This window comes from Poecilia latipinna, unplaced genomic scaffold (assembly GCF_001443285.1).
Source record: "Poecilia latipinna isolate Pla-1442-1.1 unplaced genomic scaffold, P_latipinna-1.0 Scaffold8, whole genome shotgun sequence".
NCBI lineage: Eukaryota > Metazoa > Chordata > Actinopteri > Cyprinodontiformes > Poeciliidae > Poecilia > Poecilia latipinna.
The window spans coordinates 898202-914630 of NW_015112624.1; the positions used below are offsets into that span (position 1 = coordinate 898202).

At 42.7% G+C, this 16429-nt stretch overlaps 2 protein-coding genes across 3 annotated transcripts in view; both read right to left on the reverse strand.

The window, feature by feature from the left end:
* The window catches only part of dock5 (dedicator of cytokinesis 5), a 74904-nt gene extending 70830 nt beyond the window's left edge, over nucleotides 1–4074 (reverse strand). The window contains exon 1 of one of the 2 annotated variants that reach the window (XM_015028310.1): nucleotides 3426–4074. In XM_015028310.1, coding sequence (XP_014883796.1) covers nucleotides 3426–3468 — 43 coding nt within the window. In that variant the 5' untranslated portion in view covers nucleotides 3469–4074. The remainder of the gene's footprint in view (nucleotides 1–3425) is intronic. The other variant, XM_015028317.1, reaches the window with a different exon arrangement.
* A 9484-nt stretch (nucleotides 4075–13558) lies between these two features.
* Nucleotides 13559–16159, reverse strand: neflb (neurofilament light chain b). The gene is made up of 4 exons (XM_015028328.1): nucleotides 14957–16159; nucleotides 14730–14854; nucleotides 14235–14644; nucleotides 13559–14163 (listed from the first exon to the last, which is right to left on the reverse strand). Exons 1-4 carry the CDS (start codon nucleotides 16082–16084, stop codon nucleotides 13958–13960), a joined length of 1869 nt encoding a protein of 622 aa, XP_014883814.1. The 5' UTR covers nucleotides 16085–16159; the 3' UTR covers nucleotides 13559–13957.
* Between the last annotated feature and the right edge of the window lie 270 nt (nucleotides 16160–16429).

A 16429-nucleotide genomic window follows, 5' to 3' on the forward strand; every position in this document is an offset into this window, starting at 1 on the left:
GAGGCATCATCTCGTTCCAAGACCTGCCGGTTTCAGCACTTCATCTGAGCCTCAACAGGGTTTTTGCTCCTCCTTCCGATGTAAAATTAGGAAGCTCTTCCATTATGACCGTCACAGATTCGCCGAGAAAGATAAGTCGTCTATTATCAACATTTTCCTGTTAGCAATCATGATCTAATTGATAGTGTTGAAAATTTTTTTTTTTTTTTTTGTTTTTTTTTTTAAAGCCTCTTCTTCCACCCAAAGATGCTGCCGTCTGTGTTCGAGCGCAGTCGAGGTTCACTAATAGGATTAAAAATGTAAGCCTTCATACAGGGTCCGATGGCATTTTGAAGATTAAGAACAATGTCAGTGACTTCTGCCCCGTTTCTGGGGAGATTGGCTGCACACTCAGACACACCGGCCGTTTCTGAACACCTACGGACGATCGTAAAAGATTTTTCCTGAACATCAGCTGTTTACACAAGGTCATATATAACCAGGAGGTGGGACTGTTATTACGGGTTGAAATATTTTCAGTGACAACACCAGCAGCGGCTCAAGCTCAAAAGACTTTGCTCAAGCCTTTTATATCGTCAGGAGGAGAGATTAGTCAGGTCAGAGTACGGAGTATACCTGCTGCAAAGACTATCTGAGCTGGATGTTTTCACTGCTGTCGCATTCTGGCTTTCTTTCTTTCCCCTTGAGAAGGACATTTGCTTCTAGACCAGGAAGTGTTGATAAAGTTCTGTGCAACTTCAAGCTAAGATTTATTGATTCACAACCAAACAAAACCAATAACCAGCCTACCTGTGCTGGTCATAAAACAATAACGGTTAACTTGATAGAGAGCACTCCTGCAGCTTCTCACACCATATACCAGCAGGTTTCAAGTAGGGTCAGTTTCTGAAGCAATATCTAAAGCTTTAGAGATCTAATACAGCTCTGTTCGAACCGTTACACCGACATACAAATAGTATGGCACGACTGCAAACGAGGGATGCACCGATCCACTTTTTTCACTTCTGATACCGATACAGGAATCTGAGGCTTACTTACAGAAAAAAAGTGCTGAAGTGACTTAAAAGGTTTTCTTTTAAAACACAGACATAAATGTACTGAATTACAAATGTATTTGATAACTCTGCCCCAGTACAGCACACTTAAATACACCAATAGCTTCACAAGCTTGGTGAAACACGTAGAAACAACACAGATTTAAGTTGTTCAATCAGTGCAATTAAGAGTAGAACAGCCGACGTAAAATAAATAATAAAGAAACTGACAACAACAGGTTGACTACTTTGGTCAAACACGCAAAAATAAACTGTAACAAAACTTCTTTCAAATGGTTCAGAAAGGGAAATTAGGAATTCTAAACATAACGTAAAACAAATAATGAATCATGACATCCCTCAGAGCACAAAAAACATAGAATTACACTGAACAGATTGGGCACATCAAACAGTCAATACAGATATTAATATCGGACCGGTGCGTCTCTACTGCAAACCCAACAAGAAATGGTCTACCGTCTAAACTGATCTATATGCAAGAGTGGCAAGAAATGCACCCCGTAGACAGACCCATAACACATCCTTCTAATGAAACATAGTGCTGGCAGCATCATGCTGTGGGAATGTCATTCATTAAAAAGGGAAGCTTGTCAAAGCTGATGGTAAAAACTAATGAAGTGAAATACAAGGTGACCTCGGACGAAAACCTACCTAAAACACAATGAAAGCTAATTTCAAATGATTTTTATCAAAGCTTATTCATTTACAACAGGGGTGTCCAAAGTCGGTCCTCGAGGGCCGGCATCCTGCATGTTTTAGTTCTCTCCCTGATTTTACACACCTGCATCAAATGATAGCTCATTAGAAGGCCTAAGCAGAACATTGACTTGATGAGGAGGCTGTTACTACCACTAGGGAGAGAATTAAAACATGCAGGATGCTGGCCCTCGAGGACCAACTTTGGACACCCCTGATTTACAAGAATGGCCCAGTCAAAGTCCAGATCTAAATCCAGTTATGAATCTGTGGCGAGGCTTACAAAAATGTTGCTTTCAGATGTTCTCCATCCAATCTGAATAAGCTCAAGCATTTTTGCCAAAAGATTCTGGGTCTGAATGTGCAAATCCGGCGACTGCAGCAATATGTGGGTTCATAAAGTATTGATTCAGGAGTGTTCGATGCGAATCCCCATCACAATGTTCTGATTTTCAGTCGCAAAACATGTATGCTTGTCCTGCAACTTTGAATTATGAGCCGCTTTGCGTTTGTTTTTCACATAAAAGCCCAATAAAATCCAATGAAGTATGTGATTAAATGCGGGGTTAGTTCAAAGTGTCCATACAAACACATAAAGACACCAACACACAGCATTTATGTGGAAGCAGTTGTACACACAATTGCATTTACACAAGGAACAAGACATTTTGAAACACATTTAGAGACAGAAGCTTGCTCAGGATTGTTTTATTTTCCCCCTTTTATTTTCTCAGAAAATAGTGGGAGTTTTTTTATTTATGAAGCACTGAAGTCAAAATGTAACAAGACGAAAATCTCGTTGCTCCCTCTTTTTGTGAAGCGAATCTGAACAGACACTCAAAGGCAACCAGACCCACGTTACTGAACGCTTAATCTGCCAGGTCAGGACACACACACCAAAAAAAAAAAAAAAACAGGTTGGGATTACTCATAAAGTGAACTGTGCAGATTATTACCTAGTGGGCATGAATAGCTTCCTGATATCTTGCACATTCTTGCACACTGTAGATACAATTGTAGGTGAAAGAGCCACACCTTGTTGCAAAACCCTGTGGAAACTACCTTTTCTTGAAGTAACACAAAACTGTGATGCATTGTAAAGTTGACTGTGCCGTTGCAAGTAAAGCCAAGCGTAAATGCAACTAAATAAGACTTCTGTACTCTGAGTCTACATACAATACAGCACAGACCGCCTCTGGCGCTGCCATGGGGAGTCCCTAAAGGAGACCTTGAGGGGGGGGCAATAAAATACCTTAAGGCAAAGCGAGGACTCTTATGTTCATTGGTACTTCAACCGGTTCTCTTCAGTGAGATTAGGCTCAGGAATGACTGGTATGCTCTCTGAACTCCTGGCTCTTTTCCATGTTTCCATAACACCTATTGTGGATCATTGTTCAGCTTTGGTATTTTCTTCTCTCTTTTTTTTTTTCCTTGAAAAACCAAGTTACAAACAACCAGGAAGGTGAGCTTCCTTGTACTTAAAAAATAAATAAATAAATAAACCGCTAGACATTTGTTATAATTCGTAGTACGCGGACAGAAAACATAAAGTGAAAACATACAGTTCCCTAACTTTTTCCCCGAGTCCTGTTTGTTTTGAAGTTGGAGAAGTTACTGCTGGGAGTTGAGAGTCGGCTGAGCGCAAAACACGCCAAGTTAAATACGAGCACTTACCGACGCCGTACTTCTCTTTCTTAGTGGGAATCCAGCGGGTCATAGCGGGAGGGGTGGGGAAGCATGTAAAAAATTGGCCGAATAAATAAATTACTATGTACACTTGCTCAACGAGGACGGGTGGTGCGCTCCAGCTCGTCCCGAAGCCTTACAGTTCCGCCATCATGACTCGTAAACGGGGAGGAGAGAGGAGGGCGCAGCCCGGCGGGGAGAGGGGGGGGGATACAGGCGGGAGTCACTCACACAGACACCCGCTCTACCAGCTCGGGTTGTGTGTTTCATTCAGCTCCTGACAAAATTCCTCCTATTTCTCGAACTGTTGCTCATAAATAACCAAATGAGCTCAAATTGAATTAGTCATATTAGATTTAGACAACTGTGCCTTGCTTTTGCTTCAAGGACTGTTTCTCTCAGTGTCCGTTTTGTTTTAAGCTGAATCCAATTTGCTAGAGTTATCTCAATCACTAGCAGTCATTTTATCCCTTGTCGCTTAATTAAGGTAGTGGTTAAAATGTCCCACTGAGAAAAATAACTGTTCTTAAAGGGACAGGCACAAACCACTCTTATCTGATTCCGACAAGTATGCGGGTTGGATATGGCTCGCTGCCCAGGGCATCACAACCTTGAAGGCAGCCTAATTTTCTTGTGTTCATTTTCATATCCTGCTAATGTCAAGTGGACAGCCGTCGATGTTGTGCAGGGTAAGTGTGCATAATTGTGTATACTGCTCCTGACTACATAAATCAGCATTCAGACTGATTTAAAATCTAAAAAGCTGCATTGGTGTGCCTCATCAATTGATTTAATGAAATACGGTTCGATATTTATGGCACCTTTATTCTGTTCCAGCCTGCTTATTCCAAATTAGTCTGATTCTGTTTTTGTTTTAATTTCATTTTAAGGACTACATAACATAAAACAAAAAGTATGTTCTTCTGCATATGCTTTGACTGATATCACAGTTTTGAATCCCATAGACCTCGAAGTGGCCATCCCATGTTCGATTTAACATCCTCTGTTCCTTTGCTGCATGTCTTTTCTCTCTGCCCCCTTCCTGTCAGACTACTGTCAAATAAAAGCCACTAGAGCCAAAAAAAAAAAAAAAAAACATACCTGCAGTAGCCATCTGTCTGGTTGTGTGTTGACATATTTGCAAATGGCAGACTTTGAAAAAGGTTTGTACCCTTTAAATGTTGTATTTCATCTGGTAAATTGGGCGACAAGTTATTGTATGAATTTTAAAAAGATCTTGTTGTGATGCAATATTAGATCACACGTGTTTTTTAGTCATACGTCATTTCTCTTACTTCTGAATTCACAAATCACCATTCTGTTAAGTGGTGACCTAAGCCCACAGTTTATTTTCATCCCTTATGTCATGTAGCTCTGGTGATCTGCTTTCTACGATCTAAATGTTAAAGCTAGCTTACTTATCTCGTCCTACATTACGGCCCCTGAATTCACCCTAACAGCTCCTCATTAGTTCCCAAATGAGCTTCATATGTCAAGTTAGATTGAAACCGCTGCCGTTTGCTCTGCTTGAAGGGATCTCTCTTTTAGTGTGAGTAGTTCATTTTTAGCAGGAAACTGTACACAACTTGACATTCAGAGAGGACTTGGGGCAATTAATCGAAACTGAGCTATAAATCGCTGATGCGTCATAAATAAATGATCGCCCGGTTATTGTTTTTAATTAAAGCTCGATGGATTGCATTGCAGGAAGCCACTCTGGCCGTTTCCAACAAGCACCTTCTGCGTGAACGGACCAGACATTCTCACACAGGCTTGATTTGCTTTGACTGCACGTAATACTTCATACAAGCCCCACAAATTAATTGATGCATCTGGTGGCTTGTCCATCAATGAGATGAGACTTCCCAGCCCTGGGAAGCAATTTACAGCTGTTGGCTCAGAGATTTTGGTAGTCTGCTCAGCCTTTTGTTTGCCCGTCATGTGTGTTTATGTTTGTGCAGCCCCACCGGCCAACCAAATGGCGCTGTGTGTACAGTGCTTAACCGTCAACGGCTTTTTGTCATTCAGGGAGGCTGCCAATCATGCATCCTTCGCCATCTATCGCAGAAATGGCCGCGTTAAAAACAGCTCCTGGTGATTTACGGCTGACGCCATCTGATTGGGAGATTTCATTGAAGGCTTTTAGTTTTGCAAATTGCAGAGCAGCACCGTTGAAAAATGTACCGTATATAGCAGCAGCAGCTCTGCCATACAGGCTGTCTATGGGTGAAAAGACAATCTGCTTACTCAGAGCCAGCCCCCTGCTGGCATAGGGGGGCCCCTGAGAACACATAAAATAACACAGAACAGATTAACAAATGTGCTGGGTTTAAAGATGTAAAGGAAAATGTTCAAAGTGTTTTGAAGGGTTTGAAGACGCCCTGCGGGGAGCCCTCAACACCTCAAACCACATAGATGGATCAATAGGTCTGTCTATATGAAGAGACATGGTTTATGTTCCATTTATCACAGATGTCTTAATTTAAATTAGTCCTGATATTTAAAACAGTCTTGAGAATGACTTTTCTTGTGTTTTTACCAATAAAACTAACATTTTATGTATCTCAAACTGGGCTTAGAAGTCCAGATGATCAATTGCAGAGCAGATTCTATTAGAACAACAGTGAAGCAGCTCCTGTAATATTGCACTTCAAATATGATGGCAGCTTCAGGATTGTTTACCAGTGCCTGCACTCTCCACAACACTGAATCTCTTTCTTCTTTGATTGATTGATTAAGTCGTAAGTCAGCTCTGTGTTCACTGGACGTTGTTTCGTTGAACTGATGCCCCTTTTTTTTCCACAGAATGATGTCAAGTTACACAGAGATGTTACCAGGGGTATCACTTGTACTTACTTGTGTGATTGTCTTTATCTGCTCTGTGGTTTTATCCATTGGGCCTATAGTAAGTAATAGGGGGGCTATACATGTACTTTATGTTGTATCTTCCTCGGTTATGACTTGAGCTTTTCACAAGATTACTGTGACCTATTTCTGGCTGAGCTGTAGGTGCTTGCAGAGAATTCAGATTTATTACATGGCAGGGAGAACGAAGTGGGGGGAGGTCTTCTTATCTCCTCATGCCAATTTCACCTTTGATTTTTATAATAAGTTTAGCAAAACCAGCCGAATCAAAGCGAAAGAACAGCTTTTAGGCTTTCAAAATGTTAAAAAAAAAGAAGCAATTTTTTTTTTTCAAAAACAACTGCAACATTGCCATCACCTGTCTGCCCTGCGTTATTGCATCTTGTGAAATGTTCATTCCTGATCAAATCTACACACATGCATAGCTCTGCGTTTCACTTGGAGATGAATGCACCACAACCAGCAAATTAAAAAAAGAGAGAGAGAGAGGGAGACAAGCCGAGCCTTTACAGGACATCCTGTCTGCTCTCATCTTCAACATTAGATCACCCTGTGAAACGTCTCAGATGTGCTGGAGAAGCCTCAAAGTCGTGCGGCGCCATGTTTAAGTAATAAGGTTTAAAAAAAAAAAAAAGCAGGGGTGGGGGGTCTGTATATATCTAAATATATAATCAAGCCATGAGCAGATGTGTGTAGTAAATGGAAACAGGTGTACATGTCAACAGAGATCCCGAGCAGCTGGGACATAAAAAGGGCTGCGTCTCTCGTTTTTAGCATGAAAGGCTGGAGGAAGTCTTGGTGAGCGCCGGCTTAGTCATTGTAGATTAAAACGCAGCCATGGAAGTACCGTTGTTGTCCTCATATGGGGATATACTGCCTGTTTACTCTGCCTTCGGGCTTCTCAGTGTGTTGCCAAACAGATGAATGAACATCGAGGATGACAGACAGACTAATAAATATGCTCCCCACCTAACACTCTTTCTCTCTCCTACCTTGCACAGCTTTGTTTTTTTGTTTTTTTTTCTGCTTGTGTACGTCCATGCTTTAGTACCTGTGCATGCACGACAGTTTTATTCATTCAAGATGAAGCACATCCAGCATCCATATGTATGAAATTCTATTTATGCATACATATATACACACATACATAAAGCTTGACCTGAATTGTCTTCATCAGCTGGCATAACTAAACTCAGTGAAGTGTAATTCTTTTTATGGGGTGCGAAGCTACAAGGCCTCAGAGGAAGGAAGGGGATGTGATCAGAGTGATGTGAACATACATGCGAATGGCCCCCGGGAGGGGTCCTATTCCTCAGATACAGGCAGACCAAACACGGGCTTAATGGATTTATGGGTCCACAGCCAGAACCGCGTGACGCCAGAAGCAAATAGGGGTCGGGCATCCACCTGCTTGTCTGCCTACAGGCCCCGGTAATTGGTGGGTCTAGCAGCTCTTTGAGGATAGGTCAGCGCACTGTCTGTGAACAAGTACTCAACATCCCGCGGCCGAGGTTACGTCTCAGGCTGGCTTTTGTGGAAGGATGCCGTGTTCACACTTAACAACTTTCACGGCTGGGGATGATTTCATTTTTTTTTTTTTTTGAGAAACAGTGCCTTGTACAGCTCCTTAAACTTGAATTTTGGGATTTTATGTGCTAGACCAGCACCACATAGTGCATGATTCTCAGTAATGTTTTTTTACAAACAAGAATGTATTGCATATTCAGTCGCCTTGACTCTGATAGCCCAAAATATAATCCAGTGATATTTATTCTACTGAGAGATCAATTAATAAATAAAATCCACCAGCGTGTAATTTATGCTCAGCATAAATCCAGTGGTTCTGTGAAGGCCTTGTGAAACAAGCTTCATCACAAGGACCAAGAAACACACGAGTTGCAGAAAAATCTTTAGCAGTGCCAGACTGTAAAGAATTCAATTCAATAAAACTTTATTTGTCCCCAAGGGGAAATTTAAAGACAAGGTGGAGCAGGACCAACCTACACTTTAAAATCATCAAAAACAGACAAAGGGTTGTCATGTAAAAAGGTCACTCCTGAAAGTAAAAGCTATACATGCATTTGTTTATGAGGGTGAAAGGGTTGGAAAAAAAAAAGCTCAGGTTTAGGACCAAAAGCAATAATCTCTAGTTTTGAAAGTCTGAGCACAGATCTGAAAAACAATGGTGCAAATATGCATGCGTATTTTAAAGAGTAATTACTTTTTTTTTTTTTTTTTTTTTTTACTAGTCCACGAGTGAGTCAGTTTTCCGCAAGCAGCGAGTTAGCGTCAACGTCTCCTTCAGGAAACTCGCTTCTCTGCTCCCTGATTGCGGCTGATGAGTGCCGGCTGGAGGCTTCACCAACAGGTCGGGCAAATACAAACACATTCACCCACAATCCAGCGCGCAGCCCTGTGTAGGCTCTACAACAATTCTCCAATAACCTTCGACATTCAGTCAGAGCTACAGTGGAATAGTTTAGATCATAGCCATGAATTATAGGCGATATTTAAACATGTAAGTTTGCAGGCGCTCTCCCTCCATTCTCATCGAGTGAAAGAAAATTCACTCCCTAAAACAGCAGAGCTGCTATGACATGCCCCAAAAGATTTACTGGTGTCATTGCAGTGAAAAGTGGCTCTACAAACACACACATTTAAGATTTTTCTTTACAAAAACATATCAGATGTGTGTATTATTATTTTATCACGCACAAAGTTATGCTGGTAGCCATGAACAGTGAAGATTAACTTTGTGGCCAAGTTAAAGAAGTGTGAATACTTTCTCAAGAGACTGCAACTGCATAAGGTCAGATTTGTGATTTAAATTACTATAATTTTATGTCTTCCAGGAAAATTGTGTAATTTTTGCACAGCCACTTTCTTTTTTTTTTTTTTTTTTTTTTTTTTTTTTTTTTTTTACTTTAAAGTAAAGCTAACCTGACTGCTGGAAGCACACAGTTAAATGCAGGCAATCTCAGAATTTGATTCTGTACAGAGAGAAAAAAAAAAAGACCTTTTGCACAGCTTTATTCACGTCTTATTTCCAGATTGCTTCACAAGACAAGATTGTACCCCGAGGCCATACTTCTCAGTGCGGTGAGCACATGAAACCATCTGACATTTGAAGCTGTAATCCTTATGTACATCAAGAAAGAAATGTCTAGTTTTAAAACTGAAGTGAGATGCCTTTGCATGAAACGGCTCTTGTGCGGTGTCCTCCAGGAGATCGGAAAGTCTCTCTCTGGGATGCTTTTTAATTAGGTGATTGCCTTAGATCAGCAGAGGGAGCCCCAGCTCTTATCTAGATTTCCTTTTTTCTGTGGGTAGCCTCAGCGTGGCTGTGTGAGATCTGAAACGACAGACCGCAGTATGACGGCCCACGAAGGCTGTGTGTGGCCACCAGGAATTTAAAAGCCATTATCCTGATGAAAAATGGGCTTTTTTCATGAGGAGAAATATCATCAATCTTAGAGGGGGAGGGGGAAAGGAGCCACTAATTTGAATTTTTAGTAACATATCCACTTAAGAGCTCTGTTCATGTCATATTTTGCTGAAGTTTCGACAATCAGTTTTGCTGGTTGCCTATGTTGATGCAAGCACTTCAGTGTGTTTTCTTGTAACAAGAAAAAAAAAAGAAATGTGAAATTGTAAAGTGAAAGAAAAATTATTGATAATCTTAACCATTTTTTATGTTATTTTTAAAGTGTTGCATGCATTTGTATGAAGACTTTAACTACATTTCACTACAATCACAGCTACATGAATGTTTCCAACAGCTTTGCACTTCTAGGGAACAAGATTTTTTTTTTACCCACTCTTTGCAAAATAACAAATTAAGTTCAAATTCAAAAGTACTTTATTGAGCCCAGCTGCTCTACCAGGGAAAACAGGACATTAAATCTGTTTTACACTAATGTTAAGGATTCGTAACCCAAGCTCAATCAGAGGATAGAAAGCATCTGTAAATTTTCAAGTTAGGTCTGGATTTAAACTGGAATATTGTAATTAATGAATGTTTTTTTGTATTATTATTTTTAAACCATTCCATTGTTGCTCTGACTGTGTGTTTATTTTGATTGTCCTCCTGGAAGGTGAACCTCACTCTGGCCTTTTGCAATTATGAACAAGTTTTCTGTCAGGATTTTTCCTGTATTTAGCTTTAAACATCTATCAATCCTGTGCAGCTTCTCAGTTCCTGCTGATGAAACGCCTTCTCACAGCATGATGCTGCCACCACCGTGTTTTATAGTGAAGTGCCGTTTTAGCTTTCCTCCACAAGTCGAGTTTTCCATGTAGCCCAAAAGAGTTCTAATTTTACCAGAGCATCTTTTCCCACACCAACTCATGCTGTACAAAGTGCTTTACCAAGAAGAAGAAAAATCAAAAATTTCACAACATTCAGAATAGTTCTTCTATTTTTTGTGTTAGCAAGCTGTACAATCATTTCATCTCTCCTTTCCACCAGAAACTAGAGTTGTTGTTGTTGACGCCTCCTTCTGCTCCTCTAAACTATTCCAAGTCTCCCCTCCCTCTGACATAGTGTGCCCCCGGAGGAAGCAAAGAGTCATAGGATTTGTGTAGCAGTCAGTTCATAGCCCAAATGCGGAAGATGAAACGCGGATGGAGACTCGATGTGGAAAGATGAAGTGTGATAAAAATAATACAGCAGTGCTTTGATATGCTACATTTACAGGGGATCTGTCCCCCACTGTGCCCTCAGATGCACTAAGACACATTAACACTAACGGAGGCGAGGCAAGTGGGAGAAGGGTTTACGGTGTCTGTTGTAAGAGGCATTATCACTATCGCTGCAGCTTTTTTGTAATCCAGTGAGGAAGCATTTGCAGTATTGCTGTCTCTTGTAGTGCTGAAATGAGAACTCAAAGGAAAGCATCTTTTACAAAGTATGACGTCTAACAATTAATTTGAGTGCTTATTTGGGCGGGATGGAGTCTGTAGCAAGGGAAGACGACAGATGCTGGTAGACTGTGGCTTGTTTTATTTACAAATGCAATGTTTAATGTTGAGTTATTTGTGTTAAAAAGTGATGAGTTGGTATCCAGGGTGTTTCAAATGGATCAAACACAAACCAATCTTTATGGTCACAATCAGTGCCTTGTAAAAGTATTCATTCTCCCTGAACAGCCACGAGGTTCAGTGTCTTCGACTCAATGAAGTGCATAATTGTAGAGGAAAGAAAAGGATCCATCCATTCATTCATCCATTGTGTTCCACTTGCTTGAGTTTGCTTTGCCAGACATACCTCTCATGGTTGACACTCTTCACTTGTCCTTAGGAGCCTCTATACATTCCTTTGCAAGAAGGGGTTCACCAGTGAGTTTTGTGTGAGCCAGGGTTTTCTCTTCTTAGAGAAGACCAGGAGACATCCCGATTGGATGCCCAAAACACCTTGACTGTCTTTTTTTGGATGGAAAAGAGGACCGGTTCTACTCAGAGCAACCGTCAGATAGTGGAGCTTTGCATCCTATCTCTAAGGGGAGGCTCCTGAACCTATGAAGGAAGCTCCTTTCGTTCATGTCTTACTACCAGAGATGAGGATCCGCATGCAGACAAATTGGTCAACTGATCACTTCCCATTTTTGCTTCACAGCATTGGCCCCAATACTGCAGACAAGTCCCCATTTATCCATCTCCCTCTGCATCCAACCATCGCTTCTGAAAACGTCAGACTGGGTAAGGTGTGTACATGTCACAATCTGGTTTTGGAAACGTGGAATGTACTTTCACTGGCAGAGAAGAAGCTTGAGTGTACGGTTGAGTGATACCAGCTATAAATACAGTAGATGACCTCATCACAAAGCTTTGGTTCTCCTTGTCGATAATTGTAAAGAAAGAGAAGCACTGGCCTGGTTGTACTGTCTAGAGACAGCTCCTAGTACTTGCTGACACAATGTTTTAAGACAAGGCTATCTGGCACCAGATAGCCTTGTCCTTCCAATTCTCAGCTATGTTCTACTTTGTTTTGGTCTGTCCAGACAACATACATCGAAGATTTCATTATACGTTTTGTGCTTAAGTGCTTTTAGAAGACTCTGGATGTGGTTATGTTAGAGAGATAAAGTGGTATCCAGGACAACTTCCGACACATCAGTCAGAAGCTCAAACCCATGCTCGGGATATGTGTATTTATCTAAATCAGAGAGAAGAGGAAGTAAAATAGTCCAAATGTGAATTTACATCCTGGGTTTACTTGGGAAATATCAAGTGATCTTTATGTTTGACAAGTGGGATGTGAAAATCTCTGCAAATGCCTTAGAGATGCCCTCATCTCCACCACCTCGCTGCCAAAGAATAAACAGTCTGTCCTCTGTCAAGGTTTTAGTAGAGGGAGATATGTCTCTCTTCATCCTCCTCCACCTCTCTCTCTCTCTTCCTAATGAAATAATGGCATTCCTCTCCCCCCCCCCTCCAAAGCTCCCCCACTCTTCTTGCCACTCTGCTTAAATCGACACTTGGCTGGATTCTCCAGTGCAGCAGAAGCTGAGTCATAAAGGTTTCAGTGGCCTGATTTATGGACAGTGATGTGGATGAGGGGCTGGTGTGTTGCAGGTTGGGGGGAAGGGGAGAGGGTGGGTGGAGCGGTGGGTGAAGCAGCGGAAAAAAACACTGGCGTCAGCTCGCTGATCACAAAGACATATGTCAGCACAGAAACCATCTGCTGATTTCAGACGAAGACGGAAGGAGTGCAGCTGCAGATTGAAACATGATAAAATGTTGATTGTGCAAGTTATCAGAAATCTGTTGCTTTGGTTTGTTTCATATTTAAATCTGGAAATTGGTGTTTGATCAACCTGTATTTTTTATTTATTTTTATTTTATTTTTTTTTACTGCATCAATTGACTTGCTGATTATGCTGGTCTGCTCCAACCCCCACCCCCCACACACACACACCCCTTTCAGCCGTGGGCCAGTATATCAATGCGGATACCAGCTATGGACTTCTGCCCATCATTTACGTTCCTTTTTTTCCCCTCCATTAACCTCCATTAACATTCAGTTGAAAATTAGGTGTGTTGTTTTAAGCTTTGAATAAACAGGCAGCTCCAGGCAAAGAAAAAAAAATGATGCATGCAAAATCCTTTTTTCTTGTTTGTGAGTCACACAGCTTGGGTATTGAGTCTAATTTTGTGAATATGCATTTTCTGTGTGGCGGAGATGATTTGAATTGACTCCTTACTGCACCCGCCTGTTTGTGTAAGTGGAAAATGAGAGGCGTGGAGGCAGCTTTAGGTTGACAAGGCTTCAAGGCTTTATTGGGGTTCAATGCAGCACATTTTGAGACTCAAAGCACTCGGTGGGGAGTTGAGGTAAGGCATTTTTAAACCGCGCGTTGCACCCAGAGACAGTTGGATAAGCACATTTTTGGTGACAGTTAAAGCACCTGCGAATAGATCCACACACAGCAGAGTCTATTCCTGACATCTCCTGTCTTTATTATTTCCCTTTGTTGTTGCCATGTAAACATGTGCATACATGCTGTTAGTGTTTCAAGTAAAACATACAGAGGCCTCAGTGACCGAATATTCCAAGTTCAAGAGGTTTGTGTATTTTGTTTTTCTTTTCTTTTTTCTTTTTTTTTTTCCGATGAGGCTTCTCTACGTATTGAGCACCAGAAAACTGATTCGTCAGTCTAAACTTTATCAGTTGTTTTTGCGGATTTCTCTTTGGTTTCCACCTCTTCTTCTGCTTCTTTTTCACCTTCTTCCTCCTCCTTTGCACCCTCTTCATCGCCTTCTTTTTTCTCACTGTCATCTTCCTCTTGGGGTTGGCTTTCTTCTCCCCCTTCTTCCTCCTCTTTTCCGTCTATACTCTCCTCCTCCTTGTGATCCTCTTCATCTGTAAGGAAACATTTGAGCACAATGGAAATGTTCTGTTCATTGTCAGAAAGGTAAAATGGCAACACTAACCTTCTCCTTTTCCTTCCTCTTCTCCCTCTTCTTCTTCTTTCTCTACTGCTTCCTCCCCCTCTTCTCCCTCTTCCTCCTCAGCCTTTTCTTCGTCCTCTTTCTCCTCTGCTACTTCTTCCTCTTCTCCCTCCTTCTCCTCCTCTTCCACCTGCTCTCCCTCCTCCTCTTCCTCTTGAGGAGGGCTGGACTCCGCCTGCTGGGCTTGGCTTGCGGTTATCACGTCTTCAGTGAAAAGCGACGGAGAGTACAAGCGGGAGCTGAGCAGGTACGGAGCCGCAGAGCTCAACAGAGACTGGGTGGAGACCTGCGCTCTTCCGTAGGCTGGAGCAGGCCCCATGGCCTGAGAATAAATGCTGAAGGATCCCTGTTTTGGCATGTTCAAGCGATTCTCCTCCCCTTCAAGAAGCTTCCTAGTGAGACGAGACAGCAAGCGAAGGTCTCACGGTTACAATGCAGTGCATAAAACTCTGCAGTGAGTGTGACTTGAGCACTTACCTATATGCCGCAATCTCAATATCCAGTGCCATCTTTACGTTCAAGAGGTCTTGATAGTCTTTTAGGTAGCGAGCCATGTCATTCTTGTTTGCCCTCAGTTCCTCCTCCAGTTGACCTATTGTGTCCTGCGAAAGGAGAAAGCACGGTAAAGTTCAAGTTGATCTGACAGCTAAAATGAGTTTACCCATTGCTCTTCTCCCCTACTTTGCAAAGTTGTGTTTGCTTACCTGCATTGCAGAGATCTCGCAGCTCTGTTTCTCCTCCACCTCCTGCAGCTGGTTTTCCAGAGCCTGGATCATCTCCCGGCAGGCGTCAATCTCCAGGGTTCTGTCTTTGAGCAGTCGGCGGTACTCTCCGGCCTCGTCCTTGGCGCTGCGTGCGCTCTCGGTGCTGCGCGTGGAGCCTACCGTCATCACGCTCATCTTGTTGCAGAACCAATCCTCTGCTGCTTGCAGGTTGCGTTGTGCCATCGTCTCGTACTGGCCCCGAATGTCACGGAGAGCGGCGGAGAGGTCCGGTTTGGAGACCTCCATCTCCACGGCCACCTCAACGCTGTACTGAATTTGGGCCTGCAGCTCTGCGATCTCACTCTCACAGAGGCGCTTCAGGAAGGCCAGCTCGTCCAGAAGGGTGCCGACCCTTTTCTCAAGCTCGGCCTGGCCCAACGCAGCTTCATCCGCTCCCTTCCTGGCATCCATGAGCCGTCCTTCTGCCTCCTCTCTGCCAAGGACTTCGTTCTCGTAGCGCTTCTGGAGGTTCTTCAGCACGTCCTCCATCTCATCCCTGTGGTCCTGGGCTGCTTGCTTCTCGTGGCGGGCCTCTTCCACAGTGGCACGGAGCTGGCGGATCTCGTGTTCATACAGGGCCCGAAGATTGGATGGCTCTGCCTGCCTCTGCCTTAGCAGCAGCAGCTCCGTCTCCAGCAGCTTGTTCTGCTGCTCCAGCTCATGGACTCTCTCAATAAAGCTCGCAAAGCGATCATTGAGGTCCTGGAGCTCAGCCTTCTCCTGGGTCCTCAGGTGTTTGAACTCGGAGCTAACTTGGACCGCTTGCTCAAGGCGGAGCTCGGTGGCAGCTGCAGCAGGAAGGATGTGGGAGTAGCTCGAAGGAGCTCTGGTGGATGTTGTATAACTTCTGCGTGAAGATGCATAAGACGGCATTGGGGCTGAATGCGTGGAGTAAGCAGACCTGGATCCAATTCCTCCTCCAGCTCCATATCCTGCATTGCGCATAACTACTCTCCGCTTGTAAGTGGAAGGTAGATAAGGGTCAAAGCCAGTTGAAGTCATGATTTCGGTGATCTGCCGCTTCGTGCCAGGGTGTGTAGCTGTGTTGTCTGCACAGTGAATCTGCATTACTCTGGCTTTTATAGAGCCCGTAATGACTGTGACGTAAGCTTTTTTTTTTTTTTTTTTTTTTCCTTCCCCAATTCTGACGGAAAGAATTGATTATGGTCCTTGCCAGCCAGCAGAGATGGGGAGGAGTGTGTGTGTGGGTAGATGAGGCGGGGATAAGTAACGATGGAGCAAAATGGGCTGCAACACACAGGGTCACCGAGGACATTAACAGTCTACTGTTACTCCTGAAAACTGCAGAGGAAGCTACAGTTTTACCGCATAAATCCTTAGGAAGATATCAGACTATTGATATCAGTCTATGTAGCATTTTTTGAGTTTTGCATCATTATTTTATATTTCACG

What these genes read in the sequence shown, in the direction of transcription:
- neflb (XM_015028328.1), bottom strand. Translation starts at nt 16,084, where the DNA reads ATGCAGATTCACTGTGCAGACAACACAGCTACACACCCTGGCACGAAG. An exon ending in ATTGAGATTGCGGCATATAG is followed by an intron (nt 14,645 to 14,729) that starts GTAAGTGCTCAA and finishes TCGTCTCACTAG; the next exon opens with GAAGCTTCTTGAAGGGGAGG. An exon ending in AGAGGAAGGAAAAGGAGAAG is followed by an intron (nt 14,164 to 14,234) that starts GTTAGTGTTGCC and finishes GTTTCCTTACAG; the next exon opens with ATGAAGAGGATCACAAGGAG.